This window comes from Trifolium pratense, linkage group LG6 (assembly GCF_020283565.1).
Source record: "Trifolium pratense cultivar HEN17-A07 linkage group LG6, ARS_RC_1.1, whole genome shotgun sequence".
Classification (NCBI taxonomy): Eukaryota; Viridiplantae; Streptophyta; class Magnoliopsida; order Fabales; family Fabaceae; genus Trifolium; species Trifolium pratense.
In genome coordinates, this window is record NC_060064.1 from 27,797,922 (window position 1) to 27,820,903 (window position 22,982).

General features: G+C 31.8%; 1 protein-coding gene, 1 long non-coding RNA gene and 1 pseudogene across 5 annotated transcripts; 1 reads left to right on the plus strand and 2 right to left on the minus strand.

Annotated features, from left to right (window-relative positions):
- Nucleotides 1–6,569: 6,569 nt before the first annotated feature.
- LOC123892035 lies at nt 6,570–9,427 on the minus strand (annotated as a pseudogene).
- A 1,852-nt stretch (nt 9,428–11,279) lies between these two features.
- LOC123888270 (MDIS1-interacting receptor like kinase 2-like) lies at nt 11,280–19,590 on the minus strand. The gene is made up of 3 exons (XM_045937271.1): nt 17,112–19,590; nt 11,932–12,525; nt 11,280–11,642 (listed from the first exon to the last, which is right to left on the minus strand). Exons 1-3 carry the CDS (start codon nt 19,297–19,299, stop codon nt 11,332–11,334), a joined length of 3,093 nt encoding a protein of 1,030 aa, XP_045793227.1. The 5' UTR covers nt 19,300–19,590; the 3' UTR covers nt 11,280–11,331.
- Nucleotides 13,531–16,696, plus strand: LOC123888272. 4 transcript variants are annotated; one of them, XR_006802034.1, is made up of 6 exons: nt 13,536–13,723; nt 14,585–14,676; nt 15,163–15,289; nt 15,567–15,844; nt 15,919–16,026; nt 16,103–16,696. It is a non-coding gene; the product is annotated as an uncharacterized LOC123888272 (long non-coding RNA). The 4 variants fall into 4 exon arrangements; XR_006802033.1 differs by having other exon boundaries at nt 13,531–13,723; nt 14,585–14,669; nt 15,163–15,844; XR_006802032.1 differs by lacking the exon at nt 14,585–14,676 and having other exon boundaries at nt 13,538–13,723; nt 15,163–15,311.
- Nucleotides 19,591–22,982: the final 3,392 nt, after the last annotated feature.

Sequence of the window (22,982 nt, forward strand, 5' to 3'; positions counted from 1 at the left end):
ACATCCGAGTTAATAGCATAAAACGGCTTAATGTATTTGACAAAGCCTACGATTGATTTGACAACCTTCAAATGTCCGAAATAATAATGTATCTGGATCTGCAACGTTGATGATGCTAATGTCATTGAATCTGCACTGAATTTGGATCGAAACAAACCTGCAAATCTAAACGAAAAAACAAACATCGTACCAAGACCGGACAAACACCGTACTACGACGGGATAAACAAAACAAAAACTCCGCACTAAGACGGGATTAAAACAACACCAGATGAAAAATCACAAGAGAGAAAACTCAAATAAAACCTAAGAAGTATGTTGAGTTTTTTTGTGTCACTATAATTGTGTATTTTATAAAAGTTTGTAATATATTTTTTTAGTCAAAATATATACCCTATTTTTTAGCTCCTACCGACAAATTTTTTTGAATCCGCCACTGTTTTTGGTATGGAGGGAGTAGTTAAAAGAGGAGACTATTAAAGGTGAACAAGAACTTTGATTTGTTGGAGTAAGAATTAGAAGACTAGTATTACAATAATAATAGAGTTAGAAGACCAGAGATTCATGCTCATGATTTATTGCTATTAAAGTACCATTTAGAAATTCCCGTAAAGAAAAAGAAAAGTACCATTTAGAAAAGTAATGTGAAGAGGATATAAAATTGCTTTAAGATCAAAAGGAGCTGATTTTCTACGTGTTCATATGTTAGTGTATTGGAAAGTTCATTCTCTATTGATTGGAGATCACCTTTGAAGCTGCCTTTTAATTGTTAAGTCTTGGTTTGAATGATGCAAGTTCTCTTTGGCTTCCTTGTTTTGTCTGTATTCCTACGCTTGTTTTGGTCCAGTACAGGAGCATTGGTGTTTTAGCACTTGGTGTATTATTGTTAGTAAGATTATCGGAATCGAGTTTTTATGGCTCGAATTTCTACTCAAATACGAAAATTGAAATTTAATAGTTGAAATGCTTTTAACCATTGCTCTTGCTTAAATTTTGTTCTTGCTTGATGACTGCTCTTGTTCGAGGATGTTGAGCCTCTTCTATATCCTGTACAATCTCACTTTGATGATGTAAGTTTGTCAGCTTGGGAACCTGTTGAAAATTGCCTTGAAAACAATGATTAGGAAACTGTGGAGCTGCTGCCTTTTGCGCATGATGCGCAAGTTTTTGGGGTATGAGGCGCAGAAGCAGGATTGCTTGCTGCCACTTGCGCATGGTGCGCTAGTTCTTGCGCCTCATGCGCAGGTTCTGGTATATATTGTTGTTGTGCAGCCGCAAGAGAGAGAAAATGTGAGGTTTTTAGGGTTTTGCTTCCAACATGAAGGCTATAGTGTTAGAGGGTTTCTTTTGGGTAATCTCTAGGGTTGGGGAAGTGATTGTAACACCTTAGAAACACTTATTGATTGAATCTCTTCGTCACGGGAAGAGATTCGGGAAAATGATAGATTTAGGAGAACTCTAAATCTTGTAATTCTATGAATCTCATTGTAATCAAGTATTCTATTGATAGTGGAACGGAGTGCTCTCTCTCCCTAGAGTAGGTTTGTTTTAACCGAACTAGGTAAACAATTTCTTCGCGTTCTTTATCGCTTTCGGTAGTTTTAGCTTGTTTGTTTAAATTGCTTATCCATGTTTGATTTGGTTGCTTCAATCCATTTGTGCCACACACTATAGATAGTTGGTTCTACTATTAGTTATTGGTGTGGTTTTCGATTCGAATTCACAACAGAACCAAAACAAAAAATTGCACTGCTTATATAACTTTTGTCTATCAAGGAAGTTATTGTACGTGCATCAGATATTAATTGTTCTCCTCATCTGAATGGAGTTAGTGGGAGGTTGCCAAAAAGAGAGAAAGAATAAAAGACCACTTTATCCTTAATGAGAAATTATAAATAAAAGGAGATACATATTCTTTCACTCACAATAATAAAAAACAAACACATGGATCATAGCGATAGGTCCTCTATAATATCGAGTATTATCTTCTATATATGTATCACAATGTAAAGTGGTCTTAACTCACCTTCACTTTTTTTAGTTTACAATAAAGCATAAGATTGAACTCAATACATACTACACAAATTCATCACCACTAAATCAAACCTAGTAACTTAAAGGTGTAAATGTTTTAAAAAGTATATATATATATATATACTAGACGATTACCCGTGCGATGCACGGGTTTTATGCATTGTTTTATACTATATCATAAAAAATTTATTTGTATAGGTAGTAAATCTAAAATCGAAAAATAAGTATTATCATCAAAATAATAGTAACAATAGAAGTTATCTAAATGTGATATAGATATTAAATATGTGTTTATACATTTTAAAAAAATATATATTTATACACTACATTTGAAGTCATCTTGGTATATTCTTCATTAACATTGGTTAGCAATATCTTTAATTCATTCTTTAAAATAACTTTAGAAATACCAACATATAATTGACCATTGAAAAAAAATTTATGTTGGAACATAATAAATTTTTTTTTGTATTATAAATTTCATTAGAGGATTCTGAGTTGGATAAACCACTTCATTATCAAATCGGTCATTTATATATATTTGAAACATATTGAGGCAAAGATAAACCAACTTAACTGCGTACTCAAAATTGAATAGTGATAAAAATCATGAACAACATATAAACCATCAGTAAATTTTATTTTATCTATTTTTTTTATTAACACTTCAAATTGATTTTTATTTGGATCAACCAAAAGAATGTGACGATGAATTTGCGTACCAAAATCATCCGTAAATAGTCTCGACAATCGACCAACTAATTATATATACAAAGATTGAACAAAAGATTATTAATAAATCCATTACCTATTATGAACCAAAAATAATAAAATACACAAAATAATAAAATGAAGAAAAAAAATTAAAATGAATAGTAACCCAAAAGAATAATAATAATAATACTCCCTTCGGTCCTTTTTATAAGAAACACTTTGGAATTTTTATTTGGTCCTTTTTATAAGAAACACTTTGACACAATTCCATTTGTACCCTTATTAAATACAATCAAATAATTCATTATAATGCTAGTGCATTAATTAGAGAAGTCTATTTCCCATACTAGTCAAAGGTTAGTTTTGGAATATAACATAAAATGATAGAATCATTAATGAGAAAATTTACCTTCCTTGGTCTGTGTGATTTTGTCAAAGTGTTTCTTATAATAAGGACCGGAGGGAGTAATAATAACATTTAATACCACACATTAAATAAATGTAAGTGAGTGATATGACTAAATGAAAGGTTTTCATTGGTTTAAGTGGGTGATGTGGATTAGGGTTTAGATAGTCAATTGGACAACTATCTAGGATTTATATATATATATATATATATATATATATATATATATATATATATATATATATATATATATATATATATATATATATATATATATATATATATAGGGGTTTTCTAACTTAGACCCTAGTTAGGTCTAAGTTAGCAAGGTGCACCTTTTCAATTAGACCAAAATACCCATTCTTTTAATTAATTAACCAAAATACTCATTAATAGACGCGGATCCAGTGTCGCGCGCGTACCGAAGTACCATGGTTACAGACCGTTGATTTCCATCAGACAGCTAAGATCTGATCTCATCAAGACTGTCTGATCAATCCGACAGCCCATATAATCCTTATCCATCAGATTCCAGCGCGTGCGCCACACTGGATTACACCCTGGAGAGAGAAAAATTTGCTTTTTAAAAGTAGGACACGTGTCACACAATGGTTGGCTGGACGTGATTTTTGTTCATTTAATACTTTGAACTCAATTATTTCGTTGTAAATTAATTTTTTATTTTTTATTTTTATACCAAAATTCATAATTTTTTTTTCTACAAATAGAGACTTGGTTCGTTTGATTTGGACACCGAAAAAAAAATGCAATTTTTCACTACCTTAATCTCATTTTTTGTCTACTAAATACGTTACTTGTGTGTTGTAATTTAACACGCACCACTCAACCAACTCACTGAAACCATTATACCAGGAAAATAGTAGATAATATTCTGGAACTTTTGGTATATTTTATGAAATTTTTGAAGACCTGAAACTATTTTTAGTTAATTAAATGAGATAAAACGGTAATTAAAAACTAATGTTTGCTTCTGAAACCATTTTACTGGTAGAATGGTTGCACATTGTTGTATTCTGAAACCATTTTACTGGTAGAATGGTTTCAATGAGTAATTTATTAATTGTGTTTGCTTCTGAAACCATTTATCTGGTACAATGGTTTCAGAGAGTTGTAATCTGAAACCATTTTGCTGGTAGAATGGTTTCAGTAAGTTGATTATTAGTTATTTGCTTCTGAAACCATTTAGCTTGTAGAATGGTTGCACATAGTTGTACTCTGAAACTATTTTACTGGTAGAATGGTTTCAGTGAGTAATTTATTAATTGTGTTTGCTTCTGAAACCATTTAGCTGGTAGAATGGTTTCAGAGATTTGTACTCTGAAACCATTTTCCTGGTAGAATGGTTTCAGTGAGTTGATGTAAGGTAGTGAAAAATGAGATTAAGGTAGTGAAAAATTGGGTTTTTTTTTCTGTGTCCAAATCAAACGAACCAAGTCTCTATTTGTAGAGAAAAAAAAATTATGAATTTTGGTATAAAAAAAAATAAAAAATTAATTTACAACGAAATAATTGAGTTCAAAGTATTAAATGGAAAAAAAATCACGCCCAGCCAATCAGACAGCGACACGTGTCCTGCTTTTTTAAAAAGTAGATTCTTCTTTAGTAAAAAAAAAAAAGTAAATTCTTCTCTCTCCAGGGTGTAATCCAGTGTGGTGCACGCGCTGGAATCTGACGGATTCGGATGATCTGGGCTGTCTGATTGATCAGACAGTCTTGATGAGATCAGATCTTGGCTGTCTGATGGAAATCAACGGCCTGTAACCATGGTCCTGCGGTACGCGCGCGACACTGGATCCGCGTCCATTGATGGTAATTTGGTTAATTAATTAAAAAGAATGGGTATTTTGGTCCAACTGAAAAGGTGCACTTTGCTAATTTAGACCCAACTGGATCTAAGTACATTTAATTTATCTCCGACTAACTTAGACATATCTTCCTTTTCTGAGGAAGTTAGAAACGTCTAATTACTTCTATATCTGTAAATAAACATCTTAATTTCTCAAATTATAATTCTTGACGGATATAGGTAATAGAATGTTATTAAAATTACAAGGCTTAAATATCACATTAGTCCCCGTATGTTCCCGGTTTTTTGGTTTTAGTTCGTGTATGTTTTTTTTTTTAAAATAGGCTCTGCATGTCCAATTTCTTTTGGTTTTCGTCCATCTCCTCTCAAAAATGCTGATGTGACTAACGGCATGATATGTGGCATGCTGACGTGGCAAATGAAGGACCAAAACAAAAAATAAGTTATTATTGAAGGACCAAAACCAAAAAATAAAGTTTAAAATCCCTAAAATTAAAAAAATATGTTTTTACTTTAACGTTTTTTAATTTTAAAAATAAATTAAAAAAAACAATTTTTTTTTATGTAAGACAAGTTATATTATTAACAACTTTTTAGTGTCTTAATGGCCACTTGTTATTAGTTTGTGCAATATTAAGGCGCCGTTTGAATTATCTTATTTTTGAGCTTATTCAAACAACTTATACATTATAAATTAGGTTTTATGCTATTTTATAAGTTCGCACTAGTGAAAATAATATTTTATAACCTATTTTTATCATAAACTACCTTGACAAACTTATAATACTCCCTATTGGTGAATTAAAATAAAGGTATAATAGAAAAATAAGGTGCAAAAATACACTTTCGTAATATTATTTTTTTTTCTAAAATGTCATAATTTGAAACGGATGGAGTAATACATAAAAATTGCATAAACTGTTTGCTTAAACTTAAAAATAAACTAATTCAAACGAGGCCTAAATTGATGTGCAATTTTAAGCACACTGTTATAACCAGATTTTTTAGGATGTTCTAAACCAATTTTAGCACACTGTGGACAAGTTTTTTTACACTATAGGCGTATGGATTTTAAATTTTAGCACTCTTATATATATATATTTTTTAAATTTTGTTTTCTATTTGAAAAAAAATTGGTTTTTTTAAAAGTAAAAAATGTAAAAAAATTGTTTTTTTAAAAAAAAAAAAATTATTTTAGGGATTTGTTTTTTTGGTTTTGGTCCTTCATTAAATATTTTTTTTTTGGTTTTGATCCTTCATTTGCCACGTCAGCATGCCACATGTCATGCCGTCCACATCAGCATTTTTGAGAGGGATGAGACAAAAACCAAAAGAAATTGGACATGCAGGGACTGTTTTAAAGAGAAAAAACATACTTGACTAAAACAAAAAAAACAGGAACATACAATAATGTGATATTTAAGCCAAATTACAATAATGAGATCTCCTCTTCATTTTCTATTCTTTCCATTTCTTCCATTAGCAAAATAAAATGACCATATTGAAAAAAAAAAAACCAAGTTTACAAAGCAGAAAAACCAAGTAGAAGAAGTAACATTTAACAATATATCCATTGAAAAAGACTAAGCTACACACTTAAAAGCTCCCTAGAAACCTGCTCCATGGTAGGGCGAGATTGTGGCCTATCAGCCAAACAAGAAATTGTTGTCTTTGCAATAGATACTAACTCCTTAGCCTGTCGACGATTCGCCGGACGAGAGAGACGTTGATCCAACTTATTCATCATTGGCATAGTATCAAGTGTTGATCCCATGATAATCCATTGTAAAGAATTAGATACAATATCTCCAGGGTGTTTTCCAAAAAGTATTTCCAATGCTAATACTCCAAAACTATACACATCATTTTTCTTATTCACTTCCATTGTGTATGCAAGTTCTGTACCAAAAATCAAAAGAGAGAGAGAGAATTATGATCAGTAAAGACATATTACAAATGTGTAAATCATAATTAGTCCATATAGAAAGAAAATTAACCTGGTGCAACATATCCAAAGGTGCCTGCAAAAGAGGTCCAATTGGATGAATTAGGATTAAGAAGCTTAGCTGTTCCAAAGTCGGAGACACGAGCCACATATTCTAAATCCAGAAGAATGTTCTTGTTTGATATATCTCGATGAACAATCGGAGGGGAGCAATCATGGTGCATGTAGCATAAAGCATTAGCTACATCTTTAATAACATTCACCCTCTTATTCCAATCAAATGCAATTGCTTCCTCGTCATCTTTCAAAATCTTTTCCAAACTACCTTTCTCCATGAACTCGTAAACCAAAAACGACAACTGTGAATGTGAACAAAATCCATATAGCTTCACAATGTTGCGATGCCGAATTTCTGTTAGAGCTTGGGTCTCATTTGTGAATGATTTTAGATTGGGGTTTTCTGCATCTGCTACTGAATGGAGTGTTTTTACCGCAACTACTTGACCTGTTTGCAACTCTGCTTTGTAAACACTTCCATGCGCTCCTACTCCAATGAGATGTTTGTCATCAAACTCTTCTGTGGCTTCAATAATGTTCTCATACACCATTTTTCCATCAAAACTCCATATTGTAAATACATTTTTAGGAGCAATAATTTTTCTTCCAACCTGGTCTTCTCTTGTGGTTGACGAATGGTAGAAACAATGCGAGAATTTGAAACAAACGATCGCTAGCATTAGACTTCCTAGTGCTAGAGGTAAAACTATGAAAAAAATCACTTTATTAGTCTTGTTATTAAGAGATCCACTGGTTGGTTTTGGGCAAGGCTTCAAGCCAGAAACATTACCGCACAAGCCTGCATTATTTCTCAACACTTCAAATGTAGCGTTATTGAAAACTCGCATATTTGGAAGTGCACCCTTCAATTGGTTATATGATATATCAACAAACGACAAACTAATCATTTGATCCATGGAAGAGGGAATAAAACCAAAAAGATTGTTATGTGAAATATTTAATGTTTCTAAGTATATCAACTTTCCAAGCATTTGTGGAATGATTCCATTCAAAATATTTCCACTGAGATCAAGAAATTGAAGTTTTTTAAATTTTCCAAAATCAATAGGAATATTTCCTTTGAATTTGTTATGGCTCAAATTTAAGTTCCATAAGTTAGGCAAATTGGCAAGTTCTTTTGGGAGGAAGCCACTTAGATTATTTGATGCAACATCTAAGGTTTCAAGTCCCTTTAACAATGTTACTTGTGCATGAAAAATACCAGAAAGATGGTTGTTCGATAAAAAGAGTCTGCCCAACTTAGCCAATTTTCCTAACTCCTTTGGAATATTTCCAGTAAGATGGTTTGAAGATAAGTCAATTGAATATAAGCTAGGTGCTTCACCGAGATCGGGTGGTATACAACCTGATATATGATTTTTGGAGATGTGAAGTTGTGTCAAGTTAGGAAACTTTCTCCAGTTGGATGAAAGGTCGCCATAAAAATTATTGTCATCCAATTTTATGAACCTCAAAATTGGGTATACACCAAAATCATTTATGTTCCATAAAAATGGTTACGTTCAAGCCATAGTCTAAAAAGACTAGAACAATGCTTCAAAGTCTTTAGAACTTGGCCAGTAAAATGGTTATTTGATGCAATAATAGATTCCAATTTTCCACTAAAGCAAATGTTATGAGGCAACTCACCGATGAAATTGTTATCATTTACAAAGATTGTTCCGAGATTAGCAAGCATATTCAATTCCTTAGGAATTGTCCCAGTTAGATGGTTTCTTTGAAAGTAAATTCCTTGTAAATGGCTCAAGTTTCCAATTGAAGGTGGGATTTTACCAGAGAGACTATTATTTGACAAATCAATTTTAAACAAAGATCTCAGCATTCCGATTTCGTTAGGAATGGAACCAGAAAGACTATTATCTTTAAGATACAAGTGTGACAAGAAGGACATGTTCCCTATTGAAATTGGTATATTACCAGTTAGATTTGAAAATGAGATATGAAGTTCTCTTAGATTCCATAATGAACCTATTTCTTTAGGAATGATACCATTGAGAAAATTATAAGACAAATCTAAAATTTGAAGATTAGTCAAATGTGTTATTTCATATGGAATTTGTCCTAAGATAAGATTGTCACTAAGATGATTAAGATGAGAAAGTTTGGACAACATTCCAATATGGTTAGGAATATTTCCATTCAAGAAGTTGAAACTAAGATCAAGACTAAGAATATTTGGAAGTGATGTGAAGTTAAGATTTCTTAGTGTACCTTTCAATCCCATGTGTGTGAGATTTACATAAGTAACATATATGGAATCTTCATCACATGTAATTCCAAGCCAGTTGTTGCATGAATTATTGCCACTCCATAATTGAAGAAGAGGAAGAAGAGCTAGTTATGAGTGCAGAAAAACACATTGAAAAGAACAGCCAAAACAGTACACACTTCATGGACACAAGCATTAGAAATATGGACACCATGGAAGCTTTAGGATGAGGACTTAAGATACTTTGTTTTGATTGGACTCATATGTAGCTAGTGCTGCAGTTATTTATAGCTAAAAAAATTGTTTCTACGAGAATTCAAATTAAATCATTGTATATATAGCATGATTTTGAATTGCAGTTGGAGTCGCGAATCCGGTAGCAGTTGTGGTTGTTGAGACGTGCAATGCAGCTGCACGAACGAAATCGTCCGATGCATCTTCTAATACGGTCATACGCGTGAATGAAAATCACACCGTAATTACTGTACGATGCGGTTGCGAAAACTACCATATCAACAATATTGCACCGCAATTAGGGATGCAACTGCAGTAAATTAAAAACCAAAAGCACAAAAATTAAATTTAGAAAAATTAATGGATCTAAGTACATTTTCTATAGTCAAAAGCACAAAAGCACATTGAATTTAATGACATGGTTATACATTGAACTTAATTCATGTACAGTTGTTGATAGTGGTTTACTATCACTATGAAGTGATATATTTTTACTCTAACATAATAAATTTAGGGTTTTTCTAAACTGTGCAATATTGCACATGATAAATGCTCCATTTTATGGATTTCTCCATATGTTATATATTAAGCGTTAATCTTGATCGGTCTCAGTAGATTTGCATAACACTTTACTTATATGTCATATCAAACAATCATGTAATACATTTTCATAATCAAGAGAACTATATATATTATAGAGTGAAATTGAAACAATGCAGTAGATGTCTATAACACTGTTCCTTGAAAATTGATTTATTTTTTCTTCTCTCCTCTGTAATCTAGTACTATTACACTGTTCCTGTCTGTCTCATGAAAGATTTTGGCTCACGGGTATTAAAAATTTTCTTACCTCACTATCTTGCCTAAAAAAATTAGCACCCCATCTTTTATCTCCTTCATAGTACTTACCGGAATGACATGATTTACAATCTGAAAAAAAATCCAAATGTCTCTGATGCATCTCGAATCTGAAACAAATCAAAATCAATTAACAGTCAAGGCTATATGGAAGGATATCGGATTGCAACAAATGAAAACAAATCCTTAAATGACAGCTAGTAACAAAATGCGTAAAAAAAAAAAAACAAATAAGAGTTGGAGAAATTAATAAAATGGTGCATTAATCACCCCTTATCCTGGGCATTTTGGAATTTGGATTGGATCATTAGTGGGTTTTTCGGTTAACAGATTTACGATTGGTTCAAATTTAAATTCACACATAAGGGTCCGAATTTCATTCAGACCCTTCCTTGGTTTCAGATTCACCTACCTAGCTAGATACCTATCAATAATTTACACAACCCCTTCACATTACTACAACACTATTACACTCATTACTCAACCTATTCAGATTCCTTTAACTTTACCTATAACAATAACTCATTTTATTATTATGCATTCCTCTTTCTTGCAGTTCAAGTCACTGAACTCTACACGTAATTCTGCGCTTCCTTAACCAATGATGATCATGATTCTTTGAAGTTTTTGCCATATGAGTTTATTGATAGGACTAAAGAACAAGGTTTTTTGGTTCCTTATGAGGCCCCACAAGTTCAAATTCTTAGTCACAATGCAATCGGTGGTTTTTAAGTCATTGTGGATGGAAGGGTTGTTGAAAGATACTCTAGTTAAGTTAGTTGTTCGTTTTTAAATTTATACTCTTGCGTTAAAAAAATAAAATTTATGTCTTGACACCAACAATTTTCTTATAAAATATAATAAAAAATCTAATCAAAACCACATTAAAATATTATTCAAAATGATAGCACATCTAAAAATTCTAAAATAACAAAATAAAACGGACATTGGAAAAAAAAAAAGTTTACAAAAACACAAAAACTAAGTAGAAGAAGTAACATTTAAGCATATATCCATTGAAGAAGACTACACACTTAAAAGCTCCCTAGAAACCTGCTCCATGGTAGGGCGAGATTGTGGACTATCAACCAAACAAGAAATTGTTGTCTTTGCAATGCATACTAACTCCTTAGTTTGTCGATGATTCACCGGACGAGAGAGACGTTGATCCAACTTATTCATCAATGGCATACTATCAAGTGTGGATCCCATGATAATCCATTGTAAAGAATTAGATACAATATCTCCAGGGTGTTTTCCAAAAAGTATTTCCAGTGCTAATACTCCAAAACTATACACATCATTTTTCTCATTCACTTCCATTGTGTATGCAAGTTCTGTGCCAAATCAAAAGAGGAAGAGAATTATGAAGTAGTTATATTCCTATATCCTCGTTGTAAAATAAGTGATGCAGTTGATCGGTTCATAACTTTGATCAGTAATATCTTTAGTTATTTATCATTAAAAATTATAAAAAGATGGTTATGTGAATAATGTATACAGACAAACTGCGATACTTATTTTAGGACGGCGAAATATGATTAGCAAAGACAAGTTGCAAGTTCCAAGTTCCAAATTACAAGTGTGTAATATCATAATTAATTAGTCTATAGAAAGAAAATTAACCTGGAGCAGCATATCCAAAGGTGCCTGCAAAAGAGGTCCAATTGGATGAATTAGGATTAAGAAGCTTAGCTGTTCCAAAGTCGGAGACACGAGCCACATATTCTAAATCCAGAAGAATGTTCTTGTTTGATATATCTCGATGAACAATCGGAGGGGAGCAATCATGGTGCATGTAGCATAAAGCATTAGCTACATCTTTAATAACATTCACCCTCTTATTCCAATCAAATGCAATTGCTTCCTCGTCATCTTTCAAAATCTTTTCCAAACTACCTTTCTCCATGAACTCGTAAACCAAAAATGACAGGTGTGAATGTGAACAAAATCCATATAGCTTCACAATGTTGCGATGCCGAATTTCTGTTAGAGCTTGGATCTCATTTGTGAATGATTTTAGATTGGGGTTTTCTGCATCTGCCACCGAATGGAGTTTTTTAACAGCAACAACTTGACCTGACTGCAACTTTGCTTTGTAAACACTACCATGCGCTCCTACTCCAATGAGATGTTTGTCATCAAACTCTTCTGTGGCTTCAATAATGTTCTCATACACCATTTTTCCATCAAAACTCCATATTGTTAATACATTTTTAGGAGCAATGATGCACTACTAGAAAAAGTTCAAATATCGACGGAATTTAGAGACGGAAGTTATTTCTTCTCTGTTAGAGACGAAATTAGAGACCGAAAAAAACAATCAGAGACGAAAAATAAAATATATGTACTAGTGACCGATGTTAGAGACGGAATATTCTGTCTCTAAATCATTCTGTCTCTAAATTCGTCTCTACTTGATTATTTCTTTAATTATAAATAGATAACAATAGTTGGAGACGGATTTTAGAGACAAACTTTAGCCGTGTCTAATGTTTTCCGTCTCTGTATCTGTCTCTAATCGGTCAACTTGTTATTAAAATAGTCAAAATTTTGTTAGAGACGGAAAAAATCTGTCTCCGTATATTGTTGTCTATATTAAATTAACACAATACTATTTCATTTTGCGCCAATTTTTTGCCGCCTAGACATTTATTTAGAATTTTAAGAGATTTTTTCTTCATTGTCCGGCCAAACTAATTATATTATTTCATTAGACAAAATTATCTTCTTTTTTTTTTAACCCTAAGTCACTTTTTGCCCACTTCACACTAGTCCACCGCTTCCTCTCGTTTTCACCCTTCACACCATTGCTCCGTCACGACCATTATATCAAGTTATCGCTCACTAATCCTCACTCTGTCAAGGTGTTTGCCTTGCAAAAATAAAAAAATACAACTTAGCGTCTGTCTTGTTAAATTCAAATATTTTCTTTTCCCTTTGTCCCAAATTATAAACGAAAAAATAAAAATCATACTTATTAAGAAAAATTAAAACATGATAATTTGGAGTACATTTTTATTTTATTTTTTGAAATAATTTTATAGGAAGACATAAAAATAATTTTAATTGATTTTTCCATTATCCTTTGAATTCCCTCTCAAACAAGTGAAATGTTGAAAACAAAGGGACAATTGAAAACAAATAAACTCTTAATATAATAATAAATAATTAATAATTAATAATAATAATAACAGAGGTACAATTCTTTAAAAAAAAAAGAGAGGGATAATTGAAAACAAAGAAAGTCTTAAAGGAGAGGGAACCGAAATTTTCATTCCCTCTGTTATCTCCCTCAAATATTTTCCCCTTTTTATTTCAGTCAAAAACAAAAACTATCATACTTCTATCTCTCGCAGCCCCATGTCTATCATCGCCGCCGTAGATACTCTCATCGCCGCCCTTGCTGCTCTTCATCGTAGGTTTCACTGTTCTCTTTCGCTCTTTCTCTCCCTCTACATCTCTCTCTCTCTCTCTCTCTCTCTCTGTATGTGTGTTAGTCGCAATTTGGATGTGGATTCTTCAACTGTTAATTGATTTTTGTCTTCAATTTCTGGGTTTATGTTAATTTTTTGATATTTTGATTACTATGATTTAGGATTTTGAGTTTATGTGTTCAATTTATGTATTCTTCATTTTAGGGTTTGATTCATGGGTTCTTTCTGGTTAATCTTTTTAGTTAGGTTTTTGAGTTCAATTGAATTTAGTACCACCATACAGAACACATGAACCTCAACTCTCCCATTACATATTAAACATCACTTGTTCTGTGAGATGTTGTCTTCAATTTCTCTTAAATTGTTTTATTTTAAGAGTTAAGACTAAGATATTTGCTAATCTAAAAATGCAGAATGTAAAATTTTTATACTTGAACTGTTGAGTATAATTTAGGTCTTACTTTCAGAGTGAAATTTTGACTAAGATATACAAGACATGTATTAGATGGTATACAATAAGAAAGATTATGACAAAAATGCAGAATGTGAAAACAAAGTCCATGTAGACCCTTGAAACCTCCAATTTAAAAATGACATACAACTATAAAGAAAAGGGTTGGAGCATACATGTTCACTTAAAGCCAAGGGACTTGCATGAACATAACTTAGGTTCAGCCACCACATATCAGTCCTAGTGTTTCCTTGTTTAATTGCTGATTATTTTTTTAGCAAATCCATGACCTGGACTGCCATATCAGTCATTTTTTAGATTGATCCGTCATGTATGTCACTTTTTAGTTTATGTATTTTATTTTATTGGTTTTGATTCTATTTTTGAGCAGTTTATCTAAGGTTAAGTTAATGTCCGAGCCTCAAAAGCTACCAATAGGAGGAAAAAGAGTTCACATATCCCTTGCTTAGCTACAAGTAATTGGTAACTTATTGCAAGAGTGATTGTTTATACTACAGTTACCATGTCATTCAAAATAGTTTTACAATTTTAATTTCGGCTTTGGCTCAACAATCAACATGTATATGATTTTGTTGTTGTGCTGGATATTCCACTTGATTTTAGAAGAGAAAATGTAATTGAGTCATAGTAACTTATCAATGATGTGTTATTATGGTTGTGTTCACTTGAATTTTAATGGATTACATTTAGCCCTATTTTTTGGGTATATGTTGTCTACAAGAAATTATGTTTAGTATGTGTATCTAATGCTATATTATGGTTATATTTCTTTTATTAGTTTCTTGGTTCTGTTCTAAGTTAGTTTCTATTGATTATTAAATAAAAATGTGTATGAAACGAGGCTTGTGAACTTGAATTAGTTTACATGATTTATGTTTGAAATTACATAGAATTATATCCATATATGTTTGAAATTGCATCTTATTGTAATTTTTCTGATACTTTCAGCTTCGAACCCAAATCTACAGTGAGGGGTGCTATTACGAAAATCTTCAAAGAAAATTTTCAAGGTGCATGGTCATGTTGGAGTGCTGTTGATTCGACCACACAAGATTTTTGATTTGAAGACTTTAAGGTCATTTTATTAAGTAATTGAGGTGTGCTGGTTGTGTTTCATTATGGGATCCAATTGATAATCTTGTTTATTTTTTCATTGATAATCTTGTTTATTTTTTCATTGAGGTTATGCTTGTCATATTACAGATTGTGTTTATATGCTATTAAATTTATCGTTGTTTCTATTGGAGTGTAGATTTGTATATATGCTATTAAAATTGTATACAGGCTATGCTTATCATATGACAGATTGTGTTTGCAACTTTTACACTACTATTTGTATTGTTTGTTTGTAGGCCAAATACAAATGGCTTGAAAAGGATGAAGCTAGCATTAAAAAAGCTTTAATAGTAGGGGAACATTGGCCCTGGAAAATGCTTTGTTCAAGGTTCGTAGCGGTAAAGATAAAGGTGAATGGATTGATGAAGATAATTTAAAAGAATTAAGGGATCAATGGAACGGTGAAACTTGGCAAAATATTTCTAAGATTAATACACAAAACAGAAAGTCTCGAGCTGGACATAATGTGCACAGTGGAGGATCCATTTCTGCCAGAGAACATGCCAAAAAAATGGTTAGTAGTAAATCTGCTTTAGTGAATTTCAATTTAAACATATTATACTAAATTTATGTTGGTTATTGTTTTAGAGGATGAAATTGAATAGAGAGCCAACATGTTTTGAGGTTTATCAGAGAATGCATAAACCAAAGGAAAAATCAAATGAGTGGTTTAACAAAGAACAAGCTCTTATAGCTGTAAGTATAAACTAATCTTGTTTAAGTTATAACTTTTAGCAATGTAAATAATATACTAATAGTTACAATTTTTCAGGAAAGTTACCAAATTAAATTGTTTGAGAGAAATTCTCAAATAGGTGAGGGTAGTAACCAACAATCTGATGATAGTATATACATGGAAGTTGTTGGAGGCATTAACAAGAAGGGACACATATTTGGATTGGGGATCTCAAGCTGCCACTATCAAAGAATCTTTGAAATTTTCTCCTTCAATTTCTACTCATGTGGTACAGTCAGATAAAGTTGCTGCTACGGAGGCTAAGATTGAAGCATTAATCGTTGAACTTGAGCAAAATAATCTTGAACAAGAAATGTTAAAACAAAAGATGGAGCATTGTGAGCAGATTTTTGGAAGGTTTGTGCCTAGTATTAATCAAAACTCTCCTGTTCAACTTGAAAGAGAAGGTGATAAGGAAAATTATGAGATCGATGCTAATGAAAATGATGTGATGGATGATGAAGATTAGCTTTAGTTACTTTCTTTTATGTATTTTTGTTAAATCAATTATATGAATTTTTGTGTCTTTGACAATTTTAGGTTTGATATTATATTTAGTGCAGTAGTGGTGCACTTGATACTTTGTAAGAATGACATACATTTGGTGTCAATCGAAATTTGATTTTCTCACATTCAAGAATTATATAAATTACATATAGTAGATAAAAATTAATATTTGAAAAATTGTATAAGCATTTAATTGTATAAATGTGTTTTGTCAATATGGAGACGGAATTCTATGCTTAGAGACGGAATTTTTGAGACAGTATTATTTGAATTTAGAGACGGACAATTTTGTCTCCATTAGAGACGGATTTATTATGTTTTGAATTCAATGTTTAGAGACAGATGTTTATTTGATAGTGACAGATAAATTCTGTCCCCAATCAGAGACGGAATATAAAATCCGTCTCTGATAGTTTAGAGACGAGGAAATTAAAGACAGAATCAAATCGGTCTCTAATTCTGTCTCTAACATGCTTAGTGACGGAATATTGGCATTTTAGAGACAGATTTTGCCCGTCGGTATTTAAGATTTTTCTAGTAGTGATGTTTCTTTCAACCTGGTCTTCTCTTATGGTTGACGAATGGTAGAAACAATACGAGAACTTGAAACAAACGATCGCTAGCATTAGAGTTCCTAGTGCTAGAGGTAAAACTATGAAAAAAATCACCTTCTTAGTCTTATTATTATGAGATCCACTAGTTGGTTTTATGCAGGGCTTCAAGCCAGAAACATTACCGCACAAGCCTGTATTATTTCTCAACACTTCAAATGTAGCGTTATTGAATGCTCGCATATTTGGAAGTGGACCTTTCAACTGGTTATATGATATATCAACCAACCACAAACTAATCATTTGATCCAAGGAAGTGGGGATGAAACCAGAAAGATTGTTATGTGAAATATTCAATGTTTCTAAGTATTTCAGCTTTCCAAGCATTGGTGGTATGGTTCCATCCAAAAAATTTCCACTAAGATCAAGAATTTGAAGGACTTTAAAATTTCCAAACTCAACAGGAATATTTCCTCTGAATTTGTTATGGCTCAAATTTAAGTTCAATAATTTAGGAAAACTGAAAAGGTCTTTTGTGATGAAACCACTTAGATTATTTGCTGCAACATCTAAGATTTCAAGTCCCTTTAATAATGTTAATTGTACATGAATATTACCAGAAAGATTGTTGTTGCTTAAAAAGAGTCTTCCCAACATAGTCAAATTGCCTAACTCTTTTGGTATCTTTCCTGTAATATGGTTTGAAGATAAGTCAATTGAATATAGGCTAGGTGCTTCACCGAGTTCGGGTGGTATACAACCTGAGATATTATTTTTGGAGATGTGAATGTGTGTCAAGTTATGAAACTTTCCCCAGTTTGATGAAAGGTGGCCATAAAAATTATTGTCATCCAATCCCAAAAACATCAAATTTGGGTATACACCAAAATCATCAGTTATGTTTCCATCAAAATAGTTATGTTCAAGCCTAAGTCTAATAAGGCTAGAACAATTCTTCAAACTCTTTAGAACTGACCCTGTAAAATGGTTATTAAAAGCACTAACGTATTCCAGCTTTCCGCCACGACAAATGTTATAAGGCATCTGATCAATTAAATTATTATCATAGACATGGAAATCTTGCAAATTACTAGAAGCAAGCATATTCAATTCCTTCGGAATTTTCCCACTGAGGTGGTTTCCACCAAAGCCAAGATATCGTAAATTGCTCCAGTTTCCAATTGTAGCCGGGATTTTACCAGAGAGACTATTATTTGACAAATCAATGTCTTTCATAGATCTTATCATTCCGATTTCACTAGGAATGGAACCATAAAGATTATTGTTGTCAAGAAGTAGATTTGTCATGTTCAACAATTTCCCGATTTCACGAGGAATAGATCCATAAATATTATTATCGAAAAGAAATAATTTTTTCATCTGTAATAACTTCCCAATTTCTCGAGGAATTGATCCAGAAAGGTTATTGTCATGAAGATATAGATTTTTTATCTTTGTTAATTTTCCAATAGTAGGTGGGATTTCTCCAGAAAGTTTGTTTCTTTCTAAATGCAAGTGTGACAAGAAGGACAAGTTCCCTATTGAAATTGGTATATTACCAGTTAGATTTGAAAATGAGATATGAAGTTCTCTTAGATTCCTTAATGAACCTATTCCTTTAGGAATGATACCATTAAGAAAATTATGAGACAAATCTAAAATTTGAAGATTAGTCAAATGTGTTATTTCATATGGAATTTCTCCTAAGAGAAGATTGTCACTAAGATCAAGATAAGAAAGTTTGGACAACATTCCAATATGGTTAGGAATACTTCCATTCAAGAAGTTGAAACTAAGATCAAGAGTAAGAATATTTGGAAGTGATGTGAAGTTAAGACTTTTGAGTGTACCTTTCAATCTCAAGTTTGTGAGATTTACATAAGTAACATATATGGAATCTTCATCACATGTAATTCCAAGCCAGTTGTTGCATGAATTATTGCCATTCCATGAAGATAGTAAGGTTTGGCTTTGGTTGTCAAGACTTGATTTCCACTTCAACAAAGCACTTGCTTCTTCACTACTTTGTAAAGATGAAGAAGTAGATGATGATATTGTAAGGGAAGAACCAACAATTGAAGAAGTGCTAGTTATGAATGCACAAAAGTACATTGAAAAGAACAGCCAAGAGAGTACACACTTCATGGACACGAGCATTGGAAATGAGGAAACCATGGAAGCTTTTGGTTGAGGATTTAAGACAATTTGTTTTGACTGGACTCATATGTAGCTAGTGTTGCAGATATAAAATCGCAGATTGCATGGTGGTTGAACCCAAAAACGACAAAGACAAAGACAAACCGTCGTGAGATGGTTGAGGATAGTCTACGTTTGTAACAATTTTCACATAATGTTACTCTCTGGTTGTTGGTATCGACAACAATCGTGGTTTTTTCTCCGACTTTGAAGTTTCCATGTTATATTCTTGTGTTGTTGATTACGCTCTACTTATTTTTAATCTTCAGCTATGTTATTTCCTAACAAAGAGAATGAGGGCTTTTATAGAAATTTTGGCTGCCTCCCACTTAATGGACCTTTGACTGATGCGGAAGACTTGACCACCGACTAATCTACTATTTAAGTAGCGGATGCCGTCCACGTAGCACTATACGAAAAATGCCATATACCCACTATAGATAGGTAGTAAATGGTGGATTTCAAAATTTCTCCGAAATTTTTCAGTTTTATAACATCTGCTACTTAGTAGTAGAAGAGCAAAATTGAAATTAACAAACGAAAAGCACATGGGGCGCCAAAAAAAATTTCCTAATAATTCACAAAAGAATAATGATCATGATCGATCCTTTGAAATTTTTGCCAATAATTCACAAAAGAATAATAATCATGATGGATCCTTTGAAGTTTTTGCGATATGGATTTATAGGAACTAAAGAACAAGGTTTTTTTTGTTTCTTATTGGTCCCCACAAGTACAAATTCTTAGACAATGCAATTGGTGGGTTTTGTCTTTTGAGTCATTGTGGATGGAACCGTAGTCTTAACAGTATCATGAATGGGATACCAATTATTGTACGGCCACATTTGGTGAGAAAAAATAAATTCAGTTTGCTAAGTGTTTAGATTTGCATGGTTCGGAGAAAATTTTAGAAAGTGTTCGAGATAGTAAAAATGGTAAGGATTTATATTTGATAAAAGATAGTAAAAATAGTACAATAGTGACTTTTATATAAAACAATTTGAGCGTTAACTAACTAACTACCTAATAACAAACTCTAACAAACTAATATAAACTTCAACTAACTAATGGAAATTACTAGCTAATCACCATTATTCTTAACACTAAGTGATGGGATAAGAGTGGCAATTAGGCCAAAAGGAAATGAAAATGGTCTAGTGGAAAATGAAGAAATTGGTGAGGTTGTAACAAGAGTGATTTAGGGTGATGAAGGAAGAGATATTCATGAAAGAATGAAAAATTGAAAAATTCGGCTTATGAAACGTTTTAAGAAGGGTTGTAGATAGAAACTTTCTATCTACATTAGTTATTCGTGTAAATATAATTCTATATTAATATAGAATTATATTAATGAAAGTTTAATATATAGTTATTCGTGTAAATATAATTCTATATTAATGAAAGTATAAATTTATTTTTAAGATTTGTCAAAAAAAATAAATATTTTTAAGATATGATATATTTTTGTGTGTTATCACAAATTTGATAATTTGCATGAATCATATCAACCTAAACTTGGTGTAGAATTCAAACTTCTATTTTCTCCATTTAAATCTTCAGTGTGTGAACATTATAATGTTTTAGTATATACTAAGCTACAACTATAATTTGGTCGGTAAGAAAGCGGAAATACTAGAAAATTGAAATCACTTACCAACAGAAAATAAAACCACCCCCAATTTATGAAATTGGATTTAATCCAGAGCAGCTTCTATTATGCATAAGTTGATCAAGTCGTGCACGGTGCACCATTCAGAAGAAAGAGTCACAACAAATAACTTTCAATCTGACACATAAAGAGAAAAATGGAACTTTGAAGAAGATTGTTTAAAAAAATAGTAAAGAAGACGAACATGAAAAAAATAGGATTTTGTTTTCAGCAAAGAGAAACGAGGTGCACCATAAGTCATTAAGTGACTATTTTAGTATTAACCGTCGATTTTTTATCTAAAGGCTAATAATTATTCTCACCGTTCTCATATATAAAAGACATTTTCATATGATATGCCCCCTATATATATATAGAAAGAGAGAGAGACTAAACACTTATTTAATTATTTATTATTTAATAATATTTATATTAAATTATTCCCACGAGCTTATCTCAGTTAGTAGGGATATCACATTCTATATGTAGAAGTTGGGGTTTGAACCCTTGACACTTTAAGGTTAAATTTCTAGCCACTAGGTTACATGAAGAAAAAAATAAATATTTATAGTAAACTAGTATAACCGACCCGTGCAATGCACGGGTTAATATTCAATGAAAAATATGAATTATTAAAAGTTTATATTTAATTGTACAAAATTAGATTAGTGTATATGATTAAGTTTAAAGTCAATTAGTTAAAATATTAGTTTTTTAAGTTTAATTATGGTTTTTTATTGTTATTTTTGTAAGTATTTTTTATTTTATTTTTTTAGTGATGCCAACTTAGTTTGGACTATCTAGTTGCTCCTTAATGTCAGGATCCTTTTGATTAGGCTAAAATTAAAAAATTTCAACTTTTGAAGGTGATCTCCCGCTCCCCGTGTCAAACAATATGTATTTTCTCTCCCGTTGCCGTAGAAATTACAAAAAAAAAAACAGGACTCTGTATTCATATATGAGTATAATTGGTCTCATGTAAATTACAAAAAAAAATTAGGCATCTGTATTTTTATGTATGTAGCCTCTTCTAAAAAGAGAGCAATACAAAACTCTTATTTTTCTCTTCATTTTGTTATTACTTCTCATTTGATTTTTAAAATTTAGATTTGGATCTTGCTAACATGTGTTTCATGTGTCCTAAGAACACATGTTAAAAAACTTAAAGGCTAAAATGCACTTTTGGTCCCCTATGTTTCGGAAACTTGCAATTTTGGCCCCCTATGTTTCAAAATAGCAATTCTAGCCCCCTATATTTACTCCCTTTTGCAAAAGGTCGATTTTGACCAAGTCAATGCTGATGTGGCAAGTCACTTAGGTGACTCAGCTGCCACATCACCTTTTTTTTTTGGCATGTTATTATTTTAAAAAAAATAATGAGAAAATCTTCTTTGTATCAAAAAAACAAAAAAAACTTAATGCTATATATTATATCCAAAAATAGGAAACACAGTACACGCTTCTCATATTCTATTTTTCCAAATTGCAAGATGCAAATTATTGAACCCTAACTTTTTGTTCTTTCAATTTTAAACCCTAAAGAACAGCAATTTGATTTTGTTTTGGAGATGAAGACTGCAAGTAACATGAAGATTCCTGATAAATATGTCTTAAAGTAAGTTTTCTTTTGTCTATATACCATGAGTTTATTGTTTTCTTTTTGTTGGTGGAACAATATTAAAGTGTTGGTAGGGCAAGTTTTTGTCTGTATACGTGAAGAGGAATGCTATATGTAAGTTTCACGATAAATTTCACGAACTGCTTTTACTAATGCTGCTGATCCAATTGGGACTCAACAATCTGTTAAGGCTTGATATGTCAGTGACATTTTGATAATGGACATGTTATGTTATTTTGATTATGCAAGTGTCTTCTTTTTTTTTTTTTTTTTGTGTTATGCAAGTGTCTTGAACCTCTATTTTGGTTGAAATGAATTGATGACTTTTTATATGTAATGACTTGACTTGTTATGTCATTTTGATTATGTTTTTTTGAGTTACACAAATGTTTCCTT

What these genes read in the sequence shown, in the direction of transcription:
- LOC123888270 (XM_045937271.1), bottom strand. Translation starts at nt 19,299, where the DNA reads ATGGTTTCCTCATTTCCAATGCTCGTGTCCATGAAGTGTGTACTCTCT. An exon ending in GGTTGAAAGAAACATCACTA is followed by an intron (nt 12,526 to 17,111) that starts CTAGAAAAATCT and finishes GCATCATTGCTC; the next exon opens with CTAAAAATGTATTAACAATA. An exon ending in CTTTGGATATGCTGCTCCAG is followed by an intron (nt 11,643 to 11,931) that starts GTTAATTTTCTT and finishes GATTTGGCACAG; the next exon opens with AACTTGCATACACAATGGAA.